At 42.7% G+C, this 25,045-nt stretch overlaps 1 protein-coding gene across 1 annotated transcript in view; it reads left to right on the forward strand.

Moving 5' to 3' along the window:
- The first annotated feature begins 5,320 nt into the window (after positions 1 to 5,320).
- Positions 5,321 to 25,045, forward strand: part of MTMR6 (myotubularin related protein 6) — a 26,567-nt gene continuing 6,842 nt past the window's right edge. Inside the window, exons 1-8 of the mRNA XM_045001855.1 lie at positions 5,321 to 5,448; positions 11,648 to 11,764; positions 13,854 to 14,016; positions 16,071 to 16,228; positions 16,970 to 17,098; positions 19,726 to 19,860; positions 21,882 to 22,014; positions 24,638 to 24,704. Coding sequence (XP_044857790.1) covers positions 5,425 to 5,448; positions 11,648 to 11,764; positions 13,854 to 14,016; positions 16,071 to 16,228; positions 16,970 to 17,098; positions 19,726 to 19,860; positions 21,882 to 22,014; positions 24,638 to 24,704 — 926 coding nt within the window. The 5' untranslated portion in view covers positions 5,321 to 5,424. The remainder of the gene's footprint in view (positions 5,449 to 11,647; positions 11,765 to 13,853; positions 14,017 to 16,070; positions 16,229 to 16,969; positions 17,099 to 19,725; positions 19,861 to 21,881; positions 22,015 to 24,637; positions 24,705 to 25,045) is intronic.

The raw sequence follows: 25,045 nt of genomic DNA on the forward strand, positions 1-25,045 counted from the left end.
AACCTGATATCTTTCTGTGATAAGATAACTGATTTTTTTAGACATGGAAAATGCAATTGATCTAATCAACTACATGGTGCCACATGGAAAATTATTTGTTACAAGGGGGATTAGCACAAGAATTGTAAAATGGGTTAGGAACTGGCTAATTTGGTGGATGATAATGGGTTGTGCAGAAAAGAGAACTATTAAGTGTGCGGGAAAGTTCTAGTGGATTTCCTCAAAGATCAATTTTGGGAGTCATTGTCAATACAGAGAATTGGAATATTATACAGGAAGCATTGGATGACCTTAAGGACTGTAGTAATAGAAATGGGATGAAATTTAATAGTACAAAGTGCATGGTCATTGTACTTACTAATAACAAGAAATTCTTGGGTTCATCAGTGCTGAGGGTTCATCAGTGTATTAGTTGTATTAGTTGATCACAGGATGACTATGAACCACCAGTGTAATGCAGCTGTGAAAAAGAAATATGATGTTAGGATGATTCAGGCTAGGTATTTCCAATAAAAATAGGGAAGTATTAAATACCATTGTACAAGGGACTGGTGAGACCTCTCTAGGATAAATATAAAATTAAGAATTAGAGTTAGTTTATGTTTGGTAAAGGAAATAAATGTGTTGTAAAAAAAGGCTCTGACTAGCAGTTAGAAGGAAAGGCCTTGAAAATAATTAATTATAAGGCCAGAAGGAATGAAGTAGGGAGGATGTCTGTTTCAAAGAATAACTAATGAGATAAGGGGAAGTTTCTAAAAAGAAGGACTCTGACTGATAGGGATGACTGCAGATGGTTTTAAATAAAGAGAATCTGTCCTAAAATGAGCCAGCATGACCCTTCCCAACCCACACACCGGTGTTAACACCTATGTGAATCAATCTGCAATGGAAAAACTGCTGGTCAGCAAGAAGGTGGGGAGGAAAGGCCTAGGGAAGGAAGGAGGTTGTAAATCTTATCAGGATTAAAACTGGAAATAAGGGTGATCTGTTTCCAATTGGTTTTTAGGTGAAGTCAGTACTTGGCAATGGCAATGTTTGTTGAAGGGTATAAAAAGTAAACTCTGAAAGGGTTCATTGCTAATACCTGCCTGACCGTCCGCGAGCCACATCCAGCCCACAGGACCATCCTGCCGCAGCCCCTGAGCTCCTGGCCCGGGAGGCGAGCCCCCGGCCCCTCCCCTGCTGTTCCCCCTCCCCCACAGCCTCAGCTCACTGCGCCGCCAGCGCAATGCTCCTGGCGGCGGGGCTGCGAGCTCTTGCAGGGCAGTGCAGCTGCAGAGCCATGCGCGGCCTGACCCCGTGCCCTGTGCTGCGTGGTGGTGTGGCTGGCTCCAGCCAGGCAGCACAGCTGCCTGTCCTGGTGCTCTGGGTGGTGCGGCTGTAGCGCCGCCAGCCATCGGTGCTCCAGGCAGCGCGGTAAGGGGGCGGGGGGTTGGATAGAGGGCAGGGGAGTTTGGGGTGTGGATAGGGGTCAGGGCGGTCAGAGGGTGGGGAACGGGGGTTGAATGGGGGCAGGGTCGCGGGGGGACAGTCAGGAAGGAGGCGGGGTTGGTTGGGGCAGCAGGGGGAAGTCGGGGCAGGGGTCCGGGGCGGTCAGGGAGCAGTGGGGGCATGGCAGGGGCAGGGGTTCCGGGGAGGCTGTCAGGGTACAGGCAACAGGGCGGGTTGGATGGGGCAGGAATCCCGGGGGGCTGTCAGGGGTGAGAAGCGGGGCGGAGAGAGTCGGATAGGGGGCGGGGGCACAGCCTCCCCTCACTGGTCCTCCATAGAATTTCAGAAACCCAATGTGGCCCTTGGGCCAAAAAGTTTGCCCACCCCTGATCTAAACACCCCTGGAGTTAGCTCATTTGTAAGTATCTGATTCTTGATCAGTTGTTTATAAATGTTTTGTTACTGCATTGGGTATAGTAAATTGCTTATTATTTAGGCTTGTTCAGAGCAATTGTGTAAATACCATTTGGCCTTCAGATTTAATAGAGGAATTTATGGTTAAATTAGTGTTGTGGTAGTACTCTGCATAAATATTAATAATTCCAACAACTTAATCTGGAATACTGTGTACAGTTCTGATCACCCATGTTCAATAAAGATGAATTCAATATAGAAAGCTGCACAGAAGGGCTGGTAGGATGATCATGGAAATGGAATAACTAGTAGAAACGATAGAAAACTAAAAGAGCTTGGTTTGTTAAGCCTAGCAAAATGAAGGCTGAGTGGGAATGTATGTTTGTTTATGTTTCTGAGCACAGCACGCTTCACAAGGTCTCCAATATAATTATGCAATTATGCAGTTTTACAACTCATCAAAGCTGCAAGATCAGACAGTACAAAACCAGACAAACATAGTCATAACATGTTGGGGTGGTCATTATAGTATAAAATAGGAAAAGATGTTCCTAAATAGGAAAAGGAGAGAAGAGGGGGACAGGGGGAGTGGGAGAAGAGCTAATTAACCTAAAGGACAATGTTGACACAAGGACAAATAGATATAAACTGGCCGTGAATAAATTTAGGCCAGAAATTAGAAGGTTTCTAACCATCAGAGGAGTGAGGTTCTGTGATAGCATTCCAATGGGGGAGGGAGGGAAACAACCTAACTAGTTTTAAAATGTAGCTTGATAATTTTTGTGAATGGGATTATGTTGAGGTTGCCTATAATAGCAGGGGACTGGACTTGACGACCCAGGAGGCCCTTTCAGTCCTGTGTCCTATGTTCTTTGATGATATTACGGTTTCAGCCATAGTGTGGAAAGAGCTTAGGTAGCTGCTGTGTTCAGTAGCTGGATGACTGCTAGTGAACTGGTGAAGACCCCTAAACAAGTACATCTTAGCGAAGTTCCTGGTGTTCTGACCCCCCGAATAGAGCAGCAGGCTCTTCAGTGGACAACTGTTGGTGGCCTGATCCCTCCTCCTGAAGCAGTAACTTTGGAGGAGGTTTCTGGCAGCTCACTTCCCCTTCGGGATACCTGGATCTTTATAGAATGCAGAGCAGTGGATCAGCCTTTCCTCCAAAGCACTGGGATCATCAGAGATGATTCTGTCCCTTTTGTCCAGTGTCCCTCTTCCCTTTCTATGCACAAAATATCTGTAAGAGAGATGTCACTGGCAGGTTCAACATCCTTTTTCAGGGATAGTGGGATCTTCAGAAGGAGGCTGTTGATGGCCCATACATCTCTTTTAGCTTAAGAGGATCTTTGGGGAAGCCCATTGGTAGCTATTTCCCTCACATCTTCCAGAGCATCGAGGATATATATTTATATATTGTTTGTATATATGTGGGTATAGTATATACTTTGTAAATCTATACATAGTGTTGCCCCTTTTCGATCTTAGCAGCTAGGCAAAATTTTAGGTCTTGAGGTTCAGGCGGCCCCCTGAAAATCCATTGGGAAGTATACAAACAGGTATTTTGAGTATTATTTGGTTCTGGAACAGTTAATTTTTTATTTTAAATTTTCTTTTACAAGTAAATATGAAGTCATAAGGCCTTTTGGTCGAAAGGCATCACACAGGAAGGAGACTTACAGGAAGTTGGTGATTCATGAGAAGCACACACATACACACATAGAAACCCAAAGATCCCGGCGGAGTGGTCTGTGTGAGAACATGCTTTTGACAGTCAGGAGAGACCAGTCCTCGTTTTTCAACATTATCTTGGAGCCTGAATGTATTGTTGATCATTGATTGTCAGTAGGTATATTTTCAAATGTCATGAGCAATTGGTTTGCTGGAGCCCATCTTTCTTCTAACAAGTCTTGAGATGGTTTGATTCAGGCTGTGATATATTCCACATCTAGAATTTCAAGTACTTTTTCTTAGACACCGTTGAAGTCTGAGTTTTGATAACATTTATTACATGCCTTGGCTTATTGAGCTTCAAATGTTATTGAGGGACATAAAATGAGCTAATCTTAGTTTAAAATCCATCTGTAGTATTTGCCTCAGTCTGCAGCTGTGAAATCCTGTGTCATATCTGTGTGCATAACTATGTTTAAATAACTAATAAAATAATAATTAATTTTATTGCACTTTTCATTCTCAAAAATCTTTAGAAACTTTGGTCCAAATTCACTCACTGTTGGGAGCAGGAAGGTACTGACTTGCTGTGCCAGATGGGCTGATTCATTGGGGAGGAGAGAGGTAGTGTTTCCCCTGTTGACTTCCTCATGGAGGTTCTGTCAGAGGAGGACAGCTTTATATTTCATAGAAGCCTCCTGGTAAGAGGTGGTCAGAGGATGCCCCAGGGGACCTTCAACACTGGGGTCTGTGACTGAGAAATTTAACATTAAAACGGGTGAATTTAATAGATCAGTGACTATAACACTAATTGTGTGACACAAAGAGGAGATTTAAAGGTAGGGCTGTCACATATGTTTCATGGGAGTGAAGGACAACTGTATATAGAAGATGACAACCAAAACTTATTTTTAAGAAGCACCACACCATGCTTTATTTGTGGTCCAAATGATATATTATATATAAATTATATATTACAGCCTATCGTTATCTGCATGATTATTATCATTATTATCAACTTTGGAATTTGCTCCCTGAGTCACCACAGCCTGGACCTGTACACTGCAAAGCTCCCCACTTTCCTCAGTTGTTTGGGAAGAGGTAGGCTGGTGGATTGGGAATGTGGGCCGTGATCCTACCCTGAGATCCACCTGGATGGATCCCAGTATCCACACAGACCTTGTTGTAGGACTGGGGCCTTAATTCTTTCTTTAGATTTTCAAGATGTGTCTCATACTCCAGATGCCTCCCATGAACAAATAAACAGTCAGTTATGTTGTGATGTTCAGCAACATAAAATAACGTGATCTGTATATTGACTTGCTATGTGATATGGCATGTGAAGCGCCAAAACAGGGAGAAGTGGGTGAGGGGCATCTCTTAAAGGAGGTGGTGGGTTGGGGTGGCTAAGGCCTCCAAGGTGTCAGCCCCTGAGGGCTGGGTTATTTTACCTAGGGTGGATAACATGGGGAGTGGGGGGTCAGGTTTATTTGAGGTTTGGGGGAGAATCCCCAGTCTGAAGTGGGGTTAACTGGTGCCTGCTAGGCCTTGCCCTGCACAGGGGCTAATCTCCCCCTTAGTGTTAGCTGGGCAAAGGCGGGGTGGCAGTTTTGTGTGGTGACCGAGATGCTGCTGGGCAGGGCTGGGGGCTGGCTCACGGGCCTGCGGCCTTTAACGCAGGGGCGAGTTCAGCACCCGTCACGTCCAGCCTCCCGCCAGCAGCGGGGGCCCTGTCAGAGCCGGATGAGTCCCCCAGCCGGCAGGGGGCGCTGCGCGGGCTCTTCCCAGGCAGTTCTGGGCCGCTCCCTGGCCGACTCCCCCCTCCCTTTACCGGAAATGTCTCCAGGTGACGGCGGCTCTGGCCGGGAGACGCTGGGCGTAGCGGGGCGGTGGCGGCTGTGAGCTACCATGGAGCACATCCGCACCACCAAGGTACCCGCCGCCCCCCCTCCCCGCGCTGCGGGGCTCACTGGGGGGCCACAGGGGTGGCTGGGTCGCTGCGGGAAGCGGGGGGCATGGAGGGTGCGGGGGTCACTGGGGGGGGCTATGGGAGGCGCTGGGGGGCCACAGGGGTGGTTGGGCCATGGAGGGTGCGGGGGTCACTGTGGGGGGCTGGGGGCTATGGGAGGCGCTGGGGGGCCATAGGGGTGGTTGGGCCACTGCGCGAAGCGGCGGGCATGGAGGGTGCGGGGGGCTGCAGGTAGTAGGGAGCTGGGTGCGGGATGGCGTTGGGGGGCCATGGGGGTGGTTGGGGGTAGTATTGTGGGGGAGGCGAGGCGGCGCGATACGGGAGGGGACCTTTGGGGAGATGCTGCTGGGAGGGTGGCGGGTGAGTCTCCGCTGCTCTGGCAGAGCTGTGAGGGACTTTGGGTGCAGACGGGGGGGGCCGCGGCCGCTCCCTGCTGGCAGGATCCTCCCCTGCGGGGTACCCCCCCCCCCTCCGGTCACTCTTTGGAGTTGCGGCCGGTTTGGTGCAGCAGGTTTGTGAAATACAAACAAATCAGGGAGTGGTGAAAGCCTCTCTGCAAAGCCACCTCCCCCTCCGGCCTGTGTTCTCCCCATTCTGCGCTGACATGGTTTCCGCCATGGGAGCGGTCACAGGATGCATTTTTCCTCCTGTGCTTCACGGATCACAGAAGGTAGGGATGGAGCAGACTTTCCAGATCAAGTCATCTCCTGGCTTCCCCAGCCAGAGCAGGATATAACCCCACCAAAGGAAAATATTCAGTGCATACACCATTAAAGGGACATGTCAGCTGGAAATATAATTATGTTCAAAGGGAGTTAAAAATAGTTGCCAATAGTTCCCCTGGAGTGTGTTTCTCTGTAAGTTCCTGTGGTTTTACAATCAAATTTTTTTTTAATGTTTTCCTTTTGCTGGGTGAAAGACTCAAACAAAAGTCATGCACAGGAAATGGTGCAAGTGCTTGTGCATCTGACAACATCTTGTATACAAAGTAAACAGGCAGAAAAATGGAAACTCTCTTCCCTGTTCTGGTTTTATGATTTATTTTTATATGACTAGTAGGGAAAATTCATACACAAATGTGATTTTTAAATGGATGGTTCCTCTTTATAGATGACCTGCAAAGGGGGAAAAAAATGGATTTGAACCAACTTTTAGTTCTTTACAGGCCCTATCAGTTGTGTTCTAGCTCTACTGGGAACCACAAACAGTCATCGCCCAAGCTGATTCATGCATGGCCATCCATGCGCTAGTGCAGAGCCCAGTTGACTTCAGTAGAGCCCTGCACAGGCATAAGGAACTTCCCATGCTGGGTCATGGCTCTAGTGTAGACAGATTGCCAGCATCTTTAATACCATGTCAATTAGATCTGTTCTGAGCAAAGTCAATGAGAGTGAAGTGCTGACTGCTAGTCTACTCTAGTATTTCTAACATTGTAAGCACAAATTGAAATTAATTGTTGTTATGATGGGAAATATTTAGAAAATGTCACTAGTGTAGATGATGATTGCAAAACTACTCTAGTGATATCACGAATCAAGAGAGTGAAGGGTGAGTGAGAGGATTTTTAGTAACTTTTAAAAACTTGTGTGCATCTGTTTTCTAACTTAGGTAGGTCATACTTTGGAGAAAGAATGCCTTTGTTAAAGATTCATCACCCTTGCCCCCTTCAGTTAGTGTGAGAGCTAAAAGAATGCATTCTCTGAGACCTCTCCAGAAAAACCACTTAGACCAGAGTAGACCTTTCCTGATATTTTTCTTATGGTAAAGAAAAGTAGTAAGGGGAATTTAATATAAAGAGGGCCTGAAAGTTTTGTTTATATGTTATAAAGAAGCAAACGGCAGAAGCAAAAATGTTCCTAGTTGAAACTACTTGATGTCTGTGTTTCTGTGGTGTCTGGTGTTTTTTGATATGCAGAATGAGTTGCAGTTCAGCACTCCCTCTCTTCTTGCTGGAGGCTGCTGTCTGCAAAGGCTGCTGAAGACTGCATTATCTGCAGTTCCCCAGAAGCCATCACCTCACAGGCTATTCATTTAATGATCAGGCAGTCTGACCATAAAGATTTATAGACATGGAGGAAGGGGATAATGTTACCTTCCAGTTTTAAAGTACTGTAGTTATAGCCAATATTTAATTAAGGGAGCAGATTATCGGTTTTTAATTTTCTTTATGCATCAATATAAAACTCATTATGCTGGGGAGGGTTTGATCAGTCAGCTGCTTGCCAACAAAGCTACATAAATTAAGACTTCTTATGCTACACAAAACTTAACATACTAAAGACAAGTGAATAGACTGAAAGAAACATCATGTTTTAAGTAATGTTTGAGAATTTTGTTTTTACTACAGCAAATTTTAACTCCTGTAAATGAAAGTAGCGATCCAGAATATAGATATGTTTTACTTTTAACTTTACATTTGACAGGAAACTGGGTTAGCTAGGTTCACCGATTTCCAAGTAGTTATTTTGGCACCAAACCTCTACCTAGCTCGGTGTAGGCCCAATCCCATAGGAATCAATGAGGCTCAGGATGGGCACACGATTTGACTGTGCAGAGTTCATTGCAGGAATTGGGCCTTAGTGTCTCTCTTGTCAAAAAAAAAAATCCTTTATGTGTATATATAATCAGATGAAGAGAGAAAAATGTACTTTTTTTAAAAAGGAAATTTAAATGGTATGTCCTGAATTTTTTGAGGGTGCTCTGTCAGAGACTAATATAATTTTTGAATAATTCCTGCTAGAAACAATTCACATTAAAATGTGGGATTTAATTGTCAGGAATGACCAAGGTTGGTTATGAAAGGACTCTGTTCAATTATGAAACATGTCCACTAATGTGCTTGCTTTGTTTGGATTTTTTTTCAAATAAACTTTGGAGGATATAGTGTGCGTGGGAGTGGAGGAAGGCAGGCAGGCATATACCAGTTGATAATAAATGTAAGCAGATCTATCATGGGAAGTGGGGCAATTAAAATATAAATATCTTGCAAATCCCTTCTGCATAATAGTTCAGGCTGGACTTTGTTCTGACTGTTATGGGAGGCATATTTACTTTTTTAATCTGACTGCTCTTTGGAGATTTTGTTTTTCCATGTGGATGGTATAGCAAATGGCTAAACAAACTATGAATGCTGCAAATGGAATCCTGGCTTGAAGGCAAAACATATAGGGGGGTCTAGTGGCAACAATGCAATGACACACCGATCTAGACCAATGGGCTGGCAGTGAGAACATTAATCCGAAGAGGTAATCATGAAGTTCCTTCCCATTCCTTTCTGGTCTCAATAATAAGGCTATTTTATTGTGGATTGAGTTTGTAATTGTAAATTCTCTTTGGAACTACATACTGAGTAAAATTTTCTAAAGCACTTAATTGACTTGGGAACGTAAATCCCATTCTCTTTCAATGAGATTTATGCTTTGAAGTGCTTAAATTGCATTTGAAAATGGGATTTAAGCTCCTAAATCCTTACTTACATTTCAAAATTTTATCCATTGTTCCTCTTCAAACTAAACATGCAAAATAAAGATAAAGGGCAGTTTGAGTGAGATGGATTCTATGTGAAGTGGGGTTAGGAGAGCCCAGTCCCTGTGCTTCTGCCTCAGTTCCCCTGGTAGTGCCACCTTAGTGCTCAGTGGAGCCTTACCAGTGGTGCACTAGAGCCTAACCACACAGTCGCAGAATACACCTTGACCTCGATATAACACGACCCGCTATAACACAGGTGTATTTAAAGAGCAGTGACTGTTAGGCCCAGTATTCTACCAATGAGAACTGTTGACACATGCATCCAGTCTTCTTATCATTGACGCTGTAATCTATAAAGCCACACACATAACTGTGTTCAGGTGGACTTTCCAGTTATGGTGCTCTTTACTTTTTTAAACAAATCTGAAATGAACTCTACAAGTGTCTGGCCAAGCTTTTGTAATGTACTTAGATACTTACATTGTACAGGAGTGACAGTTTGTCAATCTTTTTTTTTTTTTGGTTAGACTAAAGAAATAGTATGGTTATGCTCAGAAAAGAGACTGTGTAAAAATGGCACCACAGATCTGTTTCTTATGTGTATTCCAATTCAAATCTTCTTTTAGTGAAGGAATTCAATTGTATTACTTTTTATCTTATTTACTATTGGAGAACAATACAGCTATGGGATTAATTTCTGCTTCAAAAATCATCAGTACTTCTGAGTCCATTCCACTGTAGGGTCTTTTACTAGTAATACTTTTCTCAGAAGGAGTACAACTTGGCTATTGGATCTCAGGATGAGTTTGCAGGCATGGTATTAAGGGTTTTGGGGGCAGGAAATCTGTTCATAACCTGAGCAAATTTGATATGGAGTCATGGCAAGACAGTAAACCTGGAATGACCGAATACCATTTTTAGTTATTACTCAGAGTTTAATCGCTTTTTAAACACTTGCAAGGAAAGACTTAAAATTGTTGTATTTTTCTTCTGTGATATACTAGCCATCTTACTAGAGAACATTCAGACATGTCCTTTGTTATGCAGTCTTTGATCATCACTACCAGTCCCAATCAATTACTCAGTCCTCTCCTGTGACTCTGGTCACTGTAAACAGATTTCATATATTGTTGGGGTGACTGGTTTCCATCTTGCTATTGAAAGCACTCTACAATTCTTAGAGACAATGTTATTTTTTGTCTGGGGGCATTAGTTTGGAAGCAATATTTTGACATTTTCTTTGCTGTATAATCTTACATTTGTTATGTTATCTATATTGTAAATGCAGGCCATCTTTTATTTTCTATCCTTTTTAAAAATCCCTTTCTTTATAAATCTGAGAAAAACTATAACTCGTTTTATTTTTTCCCCTTGAGGTGTGGCACACTGTTAATGGTTCAGTAGAACAGTGTACACACAACCTATCCTTCCCACTGCACTTGACTTTTTAAAAAATTGCTTTAGTGGCTTAATAATAAAATCTGTATCATTTGGGGTCATCTAGATACAGTTATCTGTGCCTGCATTATCGAGGTAATATCTAGGAAATGCAGATGCCTGCTTTGCTGATCCAAGGCTTTATCTATGTTGTCACAGCCACCTCTCCTGGGTGCTGATCCTGCTGCCATAGAAGTGATTGGGAATTGTGCCACTGACTTTAATGGGAGCAGCATTGGGCCCCTAGTAACACAGCTCTAACTTGGCACTAATGAGACAGTCCTGCCAAGAAATGATGACTACTGCACAGACCAGCCTTTTACTGTAGTCCTTTTGTGTTGTGGTGTTTTACATATAGGATCATGTGACGTTTGTTTCTTGTAAAACAAACTGTGTGGAGTTTTTAAAGGGCTTTGTTCACGCCAGCTAAATTGTGGGCTATCTAAAACCCCTGGCTGGGTGCCAGCATGAGAGATCTCTCCCTGCAAGGGCTCTCTATTCTAAAAACAACTCCTCTGCCATTTTAGGAGAATGTCTTTTTGCTGATAGTAGCCCTTGTTTCCATTTTACTGGGAGTTTCCAGTTCACTACCAGAGAGCAAGTCATCACACCGTGACCTAGGTTTTGGAGGGTGGGAATAGTGCAAAGTGGGAGTGAAAATGAAGTCAGGACAGGTTGGTCCATGGGCTCTGACAGGGATACTGAAAACCTTGGAAGAAAAAAAAAAGATGTTAATTCAATACTTGAGACTTCTACATAACAGGATAATATGCTTACTGTTGTTTGAGGATTTGCTGCTATACTTCAGATAGACTTGGATGCTACATGTTTTCTACTTTAGCACATTATACCTCTTGCTTTCAAAATGGTTCTTAAATGCACCGATCAACACCAATGGAAAATAATCCCTAATACATAGCAGAACAGAAAGTGACTCTTTATTTGACAAACTTTAACTTTTACAGATAAGAACTGAATCTACTTATGATCCTAGCCTTGTGTATTTATTGTGCATTGTCTTGAATGGGATTACCTAGGTTATCTAGTTAGTCTTCCTGGCAAATCAGATTTGTTTGCTATTGCTTGCTTCCTAGTATTTGTCCGGTGTAGTTTTAAATGTGCAACGTATTTGAGCTTCCACCACTTTCAAGATTATTCCACAGGCTGATAGATCTCACTGTCAGGGAAGGTTTTTCCCCCCCAATGTTCAGTCATTTTTTACTTCCTGTAAAATTAGTTTTTGTTTCCTTCCTGCAGGTAGAGCAGGTGAAATTAATAGACCGTTTCAGCACCAGCAACAAATCGTTAATGGGAACTTTGTACCTTACAGCAACTCATCTGTTATTTATAGACTCTAGCCAGAAGGAGACTTGGGTAAGGATATGAAATGCATTACCTTGTAGCCTGAAAATGCATAGCTTCTCCAAATGTTTTCTTTTCCTTTTTTTCTTCTTCTTGTGCATGTCTAATTAAAGATAAATAATTAACTGGATATAGTTTCTCAAATATTTTTCCCTGCTTCATGATGAATACAAACAATAAGCAATAGATCCACAATCTATACTCTTACTGTTCCAGTGACCAGGCTTAAGTGCTGCATCTTGTCATTATAGCTAATATTTTAACACATGGGAGCCTAAAGTAAATCCATATTATTTAAGCACTTAAATAGCTGCCTGATTTTCAAAGGTGGGAGCTGTGGGTGCTGAAAATCAAGTCATTATGCAGCTAATTTCTATTTCTTATCTATTCAAAGATGGTCATGCCAATTAGTTTTTCATTTGTATGTGGTGACTTTGTTTAGATCTCTACCTCTTTGACTTTCTGTGCTATCAGATGGAAGGATATTTTATTGGAGTCTTAAGAGGAGAAAACAACTGGTAGTAAGAGGACTGAAGAATATGCTCCTTTCAGTGTCTCAGATGAAGCAGACTGCATCTGTGGCTTTCCTGCATAGGAAAACAACTGTTAAATCACACATGCATTTTTCCATATTTGATCTGTTGTGTTTACATGTCTATGTAAAAAACTTAGTAAAATTCCTATGTTAATTCTTTCTTCCCTCAAAAGACATGTATTGTGGTTGAGGTGGTGGTTTGGTGTGGGAGAAGTTGTATGGAACTGACTTTGGAGTCTGAGTATAACATCTAGACCATACAGATGAGTAGCTGTAGAATAATTCATAGTAGATCTTCCTCATCTCTCTTTTCATCCTGCTCCCCATGAACAGATTATGCTGCCTCCTAGCTCACACCTGTGTGGGTACAGAGAGGCTGATTCTAGGAATTGATGTCAAAAGTAAAGAGCACTAACATAAACTACAGTTATAGGCATAAATGTAAGGTAACCTTCACATTCTTCATTAGAAAGTCCATCTTCTGCATGTCAAGTAGTGGTTCAGCTGCTTAAAACTAAAGTTTGAGGATAGTAAAACTGAGTTGTGTTAAGATTAAAGCTGGCTGATAATGGAAATCCCTTCCTGCAAAAGATTCCATGTTTTCCTTCTGACCTGGGGCGAAAAGCTATATATTTTTTTTTTTTTCACAAAAAGGGGTTTCAAGAAAAATTCCGTTTCTGGAGAACCAAAACATTTTAGCCTTCTCAGCTGCTGGCGTGGAAGGATCTGGCAGAAAATGAAATTGATAATAGCCTCTCAGGGCTGCTGTCAAAGAGCAAGGTGCTCAGCTTCCTGTCTCTCCCTCGCTACCATCAGCTCTAGTGTTGGAGAGGCCGAAAGCTAAGGTGTTCAACATGAGCAGCCCCCTGGAAAATTTTGTGTCAATTTCACAGCCTACAGAAGGAAAGCGAAATTGACAAAAGCCGCCTAGACAGGGAGCTGAGGAACTCTTTTGATTTTCAGGACAGAAAATGGATTTATTTTTTTTCAAAATTTAATTTCACTTTTGCAAAAAAGACACTTTTTTTTCGAGAAAATCATCTTGATGAAAAATGTTCAACTAAGTCTAGTTAAGAGGTTAACTAAAATAACCTTTTCTGTATTTTTATCTGTTTTGTTTGGTTGCTATTTTTGATGCTTTGCACTTAAGAGCACTCCCAGACATGGAAAGCAACCAACCGCATATCTTCCCAACACCTAAATGGATGCAGCTTTTCAGGCAATGGAGCTTTATAGAAAGTGATTGACCTGCCTTTTTGAATATTTACCTTTGCACTATGTGTGAAGAAAGATATTCGCGTGAAGTTTGTGACATACTGGTAATCCTCTGAAGTTTAGCAGAAGAGAAGGAGCATAATTTCAAATAAATGGTTAGGATAGGTTGACCAAAATGCCAGTGTCAGAGATTTCTTTAACAAATTAAACCTACTGTATAAGGATTTTTGACTAGCTTGTTCAGTTATGTTTAACAATATACTTTGTGTCTCTTTTCAAAAGTATATTTTAAAGTGCTATTAATTAACATCTTACAGTAAGACTTGAATTATGAATTCTTGTGTGCCATAGATACTACATCATCATATCGCTGCAGTGGAGAAACTTGCCTTGACTACTTCAGGTTGCCCTCTTGTGATCCAGTGCAAGAACTTCAGGGTAGTTCACTTTATTGTTCCCAGAGAAAGGGATTGTCATGACATTTACAACTCTTTGCTGCAACTGTCAAAACCAGGTATGACTTTCAAGTGCACAAGACCTTGCAGTGTATGTTTGTGCCACCATTCTGCAAAACAACTCTGGGCTTTGTGCTGTTTCTGTTATTAAATGTGAGTCTTCTGTAAAGTCTCTGAAATTGAGCAGCATAAACACAGAAAGCCATTTGATCTGCTGTGCATAGTTTTGGTAACTGTTAGTCTGCGTGTAGCTTCGAGTGTGCTGACGTACGGGTATGGGAGAGAGTGAGATCTTAAGTGATTGTGAAACTGCATTTATAAAAGTCATTGCTGGCTGTCACATACCTTGGGGTACAACCTAGACTGTGGGACCACTGAGTCCCCTTCAACTTTTCAGCTTGGGCTGTCTCTCCCAGTGTTATGCCAGTGAGGGTATGGCTACACTGGTGAGTTGCAGCGCTGGAAAGCCTCCACCAGCGCTGCAATTAGTAAGTGGCCACACCTGCAGGGCACTTCCAGCGCTGCAACTCCCTGGCTGCAGCGCTGGCCGTACACCTCACTCAGCATGGGGAATAAGGATTCCAGCGCTGGTGCTGCAGCGCTGGTCATCAAGTGTGGCCACACACCAGCGCTGTGATTGGCCTCCAGGGTATAAGGATGTATCCCAGAATGCTTTTATAAATTACTCTCTTTGTTTTGTTATGCAGCCTCTCTTTGTTTTGTTATGAACGAGCTCCGATAGGAGCTCCGTTGCTTATCTAAAAAACAAACAGAGCTCCTGTTTGCTGTGATCATCTGTACCTGGCTGTAAACAATCAAATGAGATTGCAAGCAGGGAGGGAGTGAAACAGCGGGGAGTCGTGTTGGCTGCAGGCTGTTTGCAATTAAGAGTTAAGACTAAGTGGTCAGAAACATGTTCTGATTTTTCAATGCAGAAAGCTAAACACACAGTGTTGGCTCCAAAAATCCCCTCTCTCTTTCCCCCCGCTCCCTGTCACACTAGACCCCACTCCACCCCCCTCTTTTGAAAAGCACGTTGCGGCCACTTGAATGCTGGGATAGCTGCCCATAATGCATCACTCCCAACAGCGCTGCAAATACTGCAAATGTGGCCACACACCAGCGCTGGTAGCTGTGAGTGTGGCCACACACCAGCGCTGGCCCTGCACAGCTGGATGACCAGCGCTGCAAACTACCAGCGCTGCAAACCGCAAGTGTAGCCATACCCTGACACGCAGCAAACCCTTCCAAGTGCTGTGATCACTCAGCTATCAACTAGTGGAGAGACACGCCCAGCTGAGTTGCATGAATGCTCTCTAAGCCATTCATGGATTATACAGTGGGAGACTCCAACCAATTCCTCCAGCCCCCAAGCCTTGTACCCTAGAAATGTACTGTCTTACACTGCTGAAGACCTTCTCTTGAACAGTGCAAGCTCATTGATTAGTTTGTCACTTTGTCAAAGGACAATAGATTTGCACCAGCCTTTGTAATCTGAATAGATTCCCCAAGCACTTTAGACAAACCCACTGGTAAGGATAAAACATTAAAATAAGTTTATTAATTTAAAATCTATCTTTCTTTAGTTATTATAAGTGCTAGGCATAGAGGTCAAAGTAGGTTACATAGGAAATAAAAATAAAATTGCAGTCTAAAGTCTAAACTTTAACAGACTAAGCAAGATTTGAATCCAGCAGCTTTTCTCACCCCTTAAACCTTGAAAATGTCCCAGTTGATGTATGGCTAGGAACCACCCTATTCTGCAGAAAATACTGAAACCTACATTCCACCAAACTTACCTGTGCTGGTGGCCATTCATCTTTATTTGTCAGTTAACTGTATGGTACCTGTGTGACTTCAGATTGTAAACTCTTTGGCGCGGAAGTTACATACTGAGTAAAATATTTCAAAAGTACCAAAGTCCCTTAGCCTAAGTGACGTAGGCATTTTTTAAAAGTTTACCCACCGTGAATATTTTATAAAATATCTTGCCCAGTTACAGAACTACAAAGATAATCAGATGATGAATTAAACTATTCCTGCCCTTTTTCTGACAAAAAAGACTCTGGGATCTGACTCCATGCATAATACCTTATTTTCTTTTTTCCTTTAGCAAGCTACGATGAACTGTATGCCTTCTCTTACAATCCAAAACAAAATGAGTCTAAGCGGCTGCAAGGGTGGCAGCTCATTGACCTCGCAGAAGAATACAAGCGGATGGGAGTGCCAAACTCTAACTGGCAGTTGTCCGATGCTAATCGTAATTATGAGGTAAAGGATAATAGAGAATCTGTTGCAGTGGAGGAAACGTTTATTTTTATGCCTGTTTGATTTTAGAACCTCGGATTCCAGTCCAACACAATATCTGCAATGCCTTGCAAACCACATACCCTTTGAGTCATGAGTTTGCTGCCTAAAGTGAAAGGATGCAGAAGATGGGAGAGCCTACTTGTGAGACTCTCCCTCCCCATTCGGTTTTTTGGTGTTGGGATAGTCTTTGATAGCATGGTTTCTTTCTTATTTTCCCTCAATGACAGTCCTATTTTGAGGTTAAGCCATGGAAATCCTGTTATAAAGGAGCAGCAGAACAACTCTTTCAGTGAGGGAGAAGCCTACCCTTGCATTAGTGAAGTTGGGGATAGGTGCAAGGGGTGTGATCTTCCTGTACTACTAGTGCGGAATTATTCTCTGTGGTCTCATTTTGATAGACTGTACACTGGTGTCTCAGTCCCCTTCCACAGCGTATGATTTTCATTTCATCATTCTTTCATATCCTTTAATCCATGTATCACTTCTGGTGTGTGTACATTAGGAAGGATTGGGAGCATATTTCTGTATGTCAGGTGCAAGTGTTTTTACCTCTGTGTCATCTAGCCCGGCTATAACCACCTTCTTATCCACAAAGCTGTCAGATTCATGCAAGGACAGCAGTCCACTGTTAGAAATCTTGCACCAGATTTGATATAGTCTGTAAATGAAACACTTAGGTTGTACATTTATTTTGTCCTGCAGATTTGTGACTCCTATCCCAGAGAACTTTATGTTCCTAGAACTGCAAGCAAGCCCGTAATCGTTGGTAGCTCCAAATTTAGAAGCAAAGGAAGATTCCCAGTGTTATCGTATTATCACAGAGATAAAGAGGTACAGTCTGATTTCCTTTCAGGGCAAGTGGGCTAAAACTATTTCTCAACAGATGCCACTGGTCCAGGAAAGATAGGTTATTATACTTACCTCTCTAAGTTCATAGATCAATCCTAGTTCCTTAATCTCTGACACTGCTGATGGCTAATGAGATGCCTAGGTCTTGCTTAGCCAACTGTAAAATTCTTCACTAGTCAATTGAATCTCTTAAAACTTCTAAAAATAGTGCCTTTAAGATCAGCTGATGATCAAATCCTCTGTGTTTTTGTACTTCTTGGAATGTCAAGAATAAAATCCTTTTGTTCCAAAATGCTATGAACTGTGGAAATAATTTGTTAAAGAGAGAAGGAGAGCGGGAAGAGAGAAAATCAAGCCCTGTGGGACTCCATAGAGGAGGGTTGTTTGTATGGAGCAGCAGCAGTCCATCTCAATCCTGATATATATCTGAGGGAATAGCAGTTATATCAACTGCTCCTGTGAGTTCAGCAGTTTCTGAAGGGCCAGTATTGTAAAGCTACACATACGCAACTGCCAGTTGTATCCACGGAGTTGATTTATTTGTGAGTGTTACCTGTCAGGGACTGTGCGTTACACCCCTCAGAGAACACTGCTGTCAAGGAGAGAACTACAGTTTTTATATTGGCCAGGCTGGAGATTAAGGCCTGGTCTACATTACGGGGTTAGGTCGAATTTAGCCACGTTAGGTCGATTTAAAAATGAATGCGTCCATACAACCAACCCCGTTCCGTCAACCTAAAGGGCTCTTAAAATCAACTTCTGTACTCCTCCCCGATGAGGGGAGTAGTGCTAAAATTGACTTTGCTGGGTTGAATTTGGGGTAGTGTGAATGCAAATCGATGGTATTGGCCTCTGGTAGCTATCCCAGAATGCTCCATTGTGACCGCTCTGGACAGCACTTTGAACTCCGAGGCACTAGCCAGATACATGGGAAAAGCCCCAGGAAGTTTTGAATTTCATTTCCTGTTTGGTCAGTGGCGAACTCAGCAGCACAGGTGACCATGAAGTCCCCCCCAGAATTGTAGACCGTAGAATGTTTCTACGCTTCCCCTATCATCTCCGTCCCTGAGGTTATCGCAGATTAGAAGGCGGAAAAAAACGCACTCACGATGACATGTTTTCCAAGCTCATGCAGTCCTCCCGCACTGATAGGACACAGCTTAATGCATGGAGGCATTCAGTGGCAGAGGCCAGGAAAGAATTAAGTGAGCGCGAAGAGCGGAGGCAGGACGTGATGCAGAGGCTAATGGGGAGCAAACGGACATGATGAAGCATCTGTTGGAGCAGCAGGAAAGCCAACAAGAGCACAGACCCCCGCTGCATCCACTGTATAACCGCCTACCCTCCTCCCCATGTTCCATAGCCTCCTCACCCAGACACCCAAGAACGCAGTGGGGGAGGCTCCAGGCACCCAGCCACTCGACTCCAGAGGATGACCCAAGCAACAGAAGGCTGTCATTCAAACGGTGTGATTTTTAATGTGGCTCCAATAAGCAATGTGGCCTTGTCCTTCCCTCCTCCCCCACCCCACCCGGGCTACCTAGTCTGTTCTCTCTCTCTATTTTTTTTTTGATTAATAAAGAAAGAATGCATGATTTCAAAACAAAAGTTACTTTATTTTGAAGGGGGGAGGGTGACTGGCTTACAGGGAATTAAAATCAACAAAGGGGGTGGGTTTGTATCAAGGAGAAACAGACACAACTGTCACACCGAAGCCTGGTTTTCAAAGCCTCTCTGGTGTGTAGCGCCCTTTGCTGTGCTCTTCTAATCGCCCTGGTGTCTGGCACGAAACGACTGTCTGCCGTTGCTTTCACGGAGGGAGGGGACATGTACCCAAAACCACCTGCGACAATGTTTTGGCCCCATCAGGCATTGGGAGGTCAACCCAGTATTCCAGTGATCGTCGGAGTCTGCGGGAACTGTGGGATAACTACCCACAGTGCACCACTCTGTAAGTCGATACTAGCAATGGTAGTGAGGACGCACTCTGCCGACTTAATGCGCTTAGTGTGGACATACGCAATCAACTGTATAACATCGATTTCTAAAAATTGATTTCTATAAAATCGACCTAATTTCGTAGTGTAGACATAGTCTAAAGGATGTGTAGAAGAGCACAAAATGACTGTCTTCATTATAAATGTAGATTCATCTTGTATTTAGGGAGATGATGATTCAGTAGAAAACATCCTGAGAGTGTAGAGACATGAGACAGGCATTTACTGTAAAAAAAAAAAAAAAAAAAAAAAAAAAAAAAGGCTGTGTATTATAAACTTAATTTTTTTTAGGAAGTAAACTGAGATGTCTAAGATCTTTGGGCATATTTCCAAAATTTGGTAAACCTTTACACTATCAAAGTGCCACATGATCTTTAAAGTCCATGAACAGCAGTCAGGGACTTAAATGTAAGGTCTATTATAAAAGTGTACTTTGATTTAAAAAGTTAGAGCATCTTTGCTTTAGTTCTTCAGCTTATCTTTCACTTCATAGTCTGCAGAATAAAATAATTTATTGTGTTTCAGCTCTATAGAATACATATGTCTGAAGCATTCTTTTAGAGGTGTTACTTAATATACTGTTGCTATCTGATTCTTTGTTTTCTGTACTAGGCTGCCATTTGCAGATGCAGTCAGCCTCTCTCAGGTTTCAGTGCCAGGTGTCTGGAGGATGAAAATATGCTGCATGCGATCAGTATAGCCAACCCTGCTCATCACTATATGTATGTCATGGACACTCGACCTAAGGTATGTACCTTTATCAGGGCTGCAGCTTAGGGTTCAGCTTAAATTCCTTTACTTAATCACTTTATACATACGGAAGTGCTACTGAGGGCACTCTGTGGGTCAGGTGCTGGGAGTGTACTGTATCATGCTGTTTAATCTCTACAGCATCGGTTCTAAACCAGGGGTCCGAGGTCCCTAGAGGATCTGAGAGCAGGTTTCAGGGGTTCCGGCAAAATAAACCAGAGAGTAGGGCTGGCATTAGAGTTGCTGGGTTCCAGGGCAGAAAGCCCAAGCCCTGCCATGCGGGGCGGAAGCCAAAGCCTGAGCATCTTAGCTTCGTGGGGCATTGTGCCCGGGCAATTGCCCTGCTTGCTACCCCCTAATGCCGACACTAGCTTTTAATCTGCTAGATATGCAGAAAAATAGTTGTGGCACAGGTGGGCCATGGAGTTTTTATTGGGTGGGCTTCATAAAGAGAGAGAGGTTGAGAACCCCTGCTCTAGATTCAGAATTGTCCCAGGTCAATGACCAAAAGTATTACTGTTTCATATGATGTTCATGTTCTACGTGAGATGAGTTTTGGTAACTTCTCTTCTTCAGGTAGCTAACCAAAATGAAACACACATTTCACCTAGGAACTTGGGTGAAGTTTTTTAAAAATGGGTGCCTACATGCAAGACTCCATATTCAAGCAATAAATGTTATTTTAAAAGGTCCTGAGCACCCAGTAGCTCCCGTTGAAGTCAATGAAAGCTGTTGGGTGTTCAATGCTTGTGAAAAACTAGGCCACTTATTTAGGTGCATAAACAGATTTAGCAGTCAAATTTGGGCTCCCATTTCTTTAGACTCTGAGTTTTAAAACTTTTTAACTCTCTAGCTGGGATTAAATGTGTTACATTGATCTGAACTTTATTATAGCATTGGATGCAGAGCTGGAGGGCTGTTTTTAAAAAAACAAAACAAAACAAGCGCACACTGGTAGAATTATAGTGAGCATGCCTTAATGGAGCATGGAGAAATTAGGAAACAGAAATTGTAAAACCTCGAGAGCATCTGCAGGACAGTGTTCAAGCCCTAGAATTTGTTTAGATATCCCATTTTAAAAAGCAATTTCATTACTACATCTTTACGACTTTGGTCACTGATCAGATTGAGGGGTGGGCATATCAAATGGTGAATTATTTCTTAAACTCTACTTATAACCAAGTTCCATCCATATGTGATATCAAAATGAGATGTCACTTAAAGTAGACTGTAGATCTCCTCTCTTTTTTTTTTTTTACATGTTTTGGTCAGCAATAAAATAGTAAATTGTTTCATATCTGATCAGCTATTAAAGTTCAGCATTAGCACTGCACTGAGAAGAATGGTGCAGCTGATACTTATTGGAGCCGTAGTTGCAGACTTTGGCAGATATATTTGTTGATTCCACTCATTCTTATTTTTAAATTTATTTTATCTAAGATTAAATTTTAACTGTAAAATATTAGATTCTGGAGCACAAGAGGGAGCCGCCAGAAAAAAAGTGCTGGCTTGTTGAGTGAAATGGAACCAGCCCAGCTGGATCTGTTTTTGGTACCTCATAATTTTGTAGATATCATGTAACTTAGGATACACTGATCTTTTTTTTTCCCTTCAAATTACACTCTTCAGGTATCCTAACACTTCATAGTACTAACTTTTTCTTTTAGGTTAATTACTGTGTGGTATCTTTCAAATAAGCAGTTATGATTTGGGAAAAGGAGAATTAGGATATAGTATTCAGATTTGTCAGCTCTCAATATCTGATTGTTTTTACTTTTCATAGTCTTCTATGTATCAAATCCCCCCCACATGTTGTGGTGTTCTCATGTCAGAGTAATCCTTTCAGATTAGTCTGCCACAAATCTGATATCCATAAGGATGTTTATGGTATGTGTGTGTTAGTTTTGTTTTGTAACTGAGTGTCCTGCTGAAGATGTTTGGTTACTTAATCTATATTTTGATTTTACAATTTACTTTTTAACTCTTGATTTTAAATATTTGTATTTTCTTTCACTAAGCTTAATGCAATGGCAAACAGAGCAGCAGGTAAAGGCTATGAAAATGAAGATAACTATGCTAACATTAGATTCCAGTTTGTTGGAATTGAAAACATTCATGTAATGAGATCCAGCCTACAGAAACTTTTAGAAGGTATGGTTGTGTTTTTTTTTTTGTTTTTTTTGTTTGGTTCTAACTCTGGTGTAACAGAATATGATTAAAAATAAGATAAGTGACCTTCTCAAGTCATTGGTCTTTTAATGTTAGTCTATGTAAAACACCAAGGAACTTCCAAACTTTCTTATTGACACCAGTGAATTTAGTGTCTGTTACGGACTTCCGAGGGGCAGGTGCTAGTGTTAATCACAATTCCTGGGCAATGAGCTCTTATGAATTGTCAGTCATTTATCTCAAGGAAAATAGTTTAACATGTAATGTGTCTTGGGTGGAAGTGGGCAAATTCTGTTAGCATGTCAGATAGTTTACAGGAAAAAACCATTGGGGTTTATAACATGCGTGTATTACCCTTCATTTTTTCAATAGGACTTAAATGTTGAAATGCTTGATTGCACTCACAGATAAAATACTCTGACATCTGAGTGCTATAAAATGTACCTGCACTTACTTTCACTCTCAGAAATCAGAGGCCAGTTCTAAAAGGATTGACTTTGCACTAACTACTACATCTTCACTCGCTCTACTAAAAATTCCCTTAACTCACATGGTCATGTGATCTTGTGGCAGCTAAATGGGTAGCTGTTTCATCTTTTTCAGGGCTTTGAGCTGTGCTCCGGCTCCACTCCAGCTCCAGGCAAAAACCTGCAGCTCCACTGGTCTGGAGCTGCTCCGTGCTCCAGCTCCATGCTCCACTCCAAAGCCCTGATCTTTTTTGATGCCCAGACCTCTCAATCAGCTAGGATCAATAGTGCAAAACTATTTTGATTTACTTGACCTGGTTCAAGCCAGACTGGTTGCTTGGCAGTCAGAGTAATGTGTGTGATTCAAAGTGAATTACAGGCAAAAAAGCTATTATCTTATGATTACTTGATGTCCTAAGTCCTGTTTCTTGTGGACTGACAATTGTCCACATCACAAAAAATAAATAGCCCTTCATATTCAAACAGCAATGAAGCATCCATGTTGATACTCTCAGAAGGCGGGAGAAATTAGAATGATTGAGGGTGAAACTACCCTCTCCTATTAATTTCCCTCCCCCACTGCCACCAGTATCGCATCTGAGGTACATTAGTGAGGCAATATGGAGGAACTTACAGTAAGGTAGCGGCAGCACATCTGTTCTGCAGATACACAGAGGGCCTCGCTGTCCAGGGTTGTCAGTTCATTGCGTATACAAGCACTACATTTACTTTATTATTTAAAGAAAGTGATTTACTGGAGTAATCATTTATAACTGTTCAAAACTGTAAACATTGTCTGCTTATGTGATTTACTCCCCAGGTAAATATTTTTGATAGGCTGTTGGGATTGTGGCATGTTTATCTTGTGCTATCCTTCTTCTGTTAAGTTAGGTAGCTCTTCCAACTGGGCACCACTAATCCCATTTCCTTGAATGTTGTCGTTACATTTTGACCACACTGATGACTTAGTACAGTAACTCCTCACTTAACGTTGTTTCAATCTTACGTCCCTGCTCAATTACAGAACATGCTCTGTTTAAAGTTGTGCAGTGTTTCGCTATAATGCTTTGTCCACAGCTGGCAGCCCCCCATCAGCTCCCCTACGCCCCTCCCGCCCACCGGCCGACCCCGCGGATCCGCGCCTTCCCCTTCCCTCCTCCTGCCCGCAGCAGCCAGCTGGATTGAGGCGTTCAGCGGGGAGGAGCGAGGACTCAGTGCGCAGGCTCCCGCTACCCCCCCCCCCCACCCAAACGCCCACAAACCAGGTGATTGCCATGGGCGGGAGGGAGGGGGGAGACTGTGCACCACGTCCTCACTCCTCCCCCCTGCCTCCTGCCTGCAGCTATCAGCTGGCTTGCAGTGTTCAGGAGGCAGGGGAGGGAGGGGGAGCCTGCACACCATGTCCTCACTCCTCCCCACTCCCTCCTGAACGCTGCAAGCCAGCTGATTGCCATGGGCAGGAGGCAGGGGAAGGAGGGGGAGGAGCGAGGATGTGATGTGCGGAGTAAAGGGGGGGAAGAAGAGGTGGGTTAAGGGTGGGGGTTTGGGGGAACAGGAGGCATGGGTGGGCCGAGGGTTGAGCCCCCACCCTGGTGCTTGCAGAGTAGGGGAAGCTGCTGCTGCTTTTCCTAGCCTACAGCACCTTCAGCCTCCTTGTCTGCCTCATTGTCTCCAGTGCCAGTGCCAGTGGGCTGTGCCTGTGTGGGGTAAGACTGGGGCACCTCCCAACTATAGTACTGTACTATACTGTATGGCAAAAAAAGCTTTCCCAGGAACCTAACCCCCCCATTTACATTCATTCTTATGGGGAAATTGGATTCGCTTAACATCATTTCACTTAGTCGCATTTTTCAGGAACATAACTACAACGTTAAGTGAGGAGTTGCTGTATCTCTTCACTTCTGTAACTCGTGATCAGATACCTGCAAGATCTATATTAGCTGAAGGGTTTTATTACTCGTGTTTGCATTTCTGAAACATTAGGAATCTGACACTTTTGCCAAAAGAGGAGAATAATTCAAATAGATTTTTAAACCTGGAGGAATATCAGCCTATCCTGTAATTGATTTTATTTTTCTCCACCTAGAGAGCTACAGCTCCATAGAAAGTTTCTAACACCTTTTTTCTTTCTATTTCAGTCAGTGGTACAAAAGCTTTGTCTGTCAACAGTTTCTTGTCTGGTTTGGAGAACTCTGGCTGGCTTGCGTCATATCAATAGCTGTATAGGATGCTGCTATCTTCTTCAGCCAAACGTAATTCATTATGCTCTTATTTTTCTCTGGGGGAGGGGATGGTGATTGGTTTGACACAAGGCCGAACCATTCTGTCAGGTGTAAACTGGGGATGGGCGGGCTGCTGCTATAATCTCAGTGGTTGATGTTTTGCTTCATTATGAATCTTATTTATGTTAGAAATAACATACACACCAAGTACATCAGCATGCAAACAGAACATGTTTCTGTATAATTAGAGAGAAACAGATGTGCCACCTAATATTATTAAGGTTTCTCTGAAGGCTGCCCACCTACCAGTGGTTAAGAAAGGAT

This window comes from Mauremys mutica, chromosome 1, assembly GCF_020497125.1.
Source record: "Mauremys mutica isolate MM-2020 ecotype Southern chromosome 1, ASM2049712v1, whole genome shotgun sequence".
Taxonomy (NCBI): Eukaryota; Metazoa; Chordata; order Testudines; family Geoemydidae; genus Mauremys; species Mauremys mutica.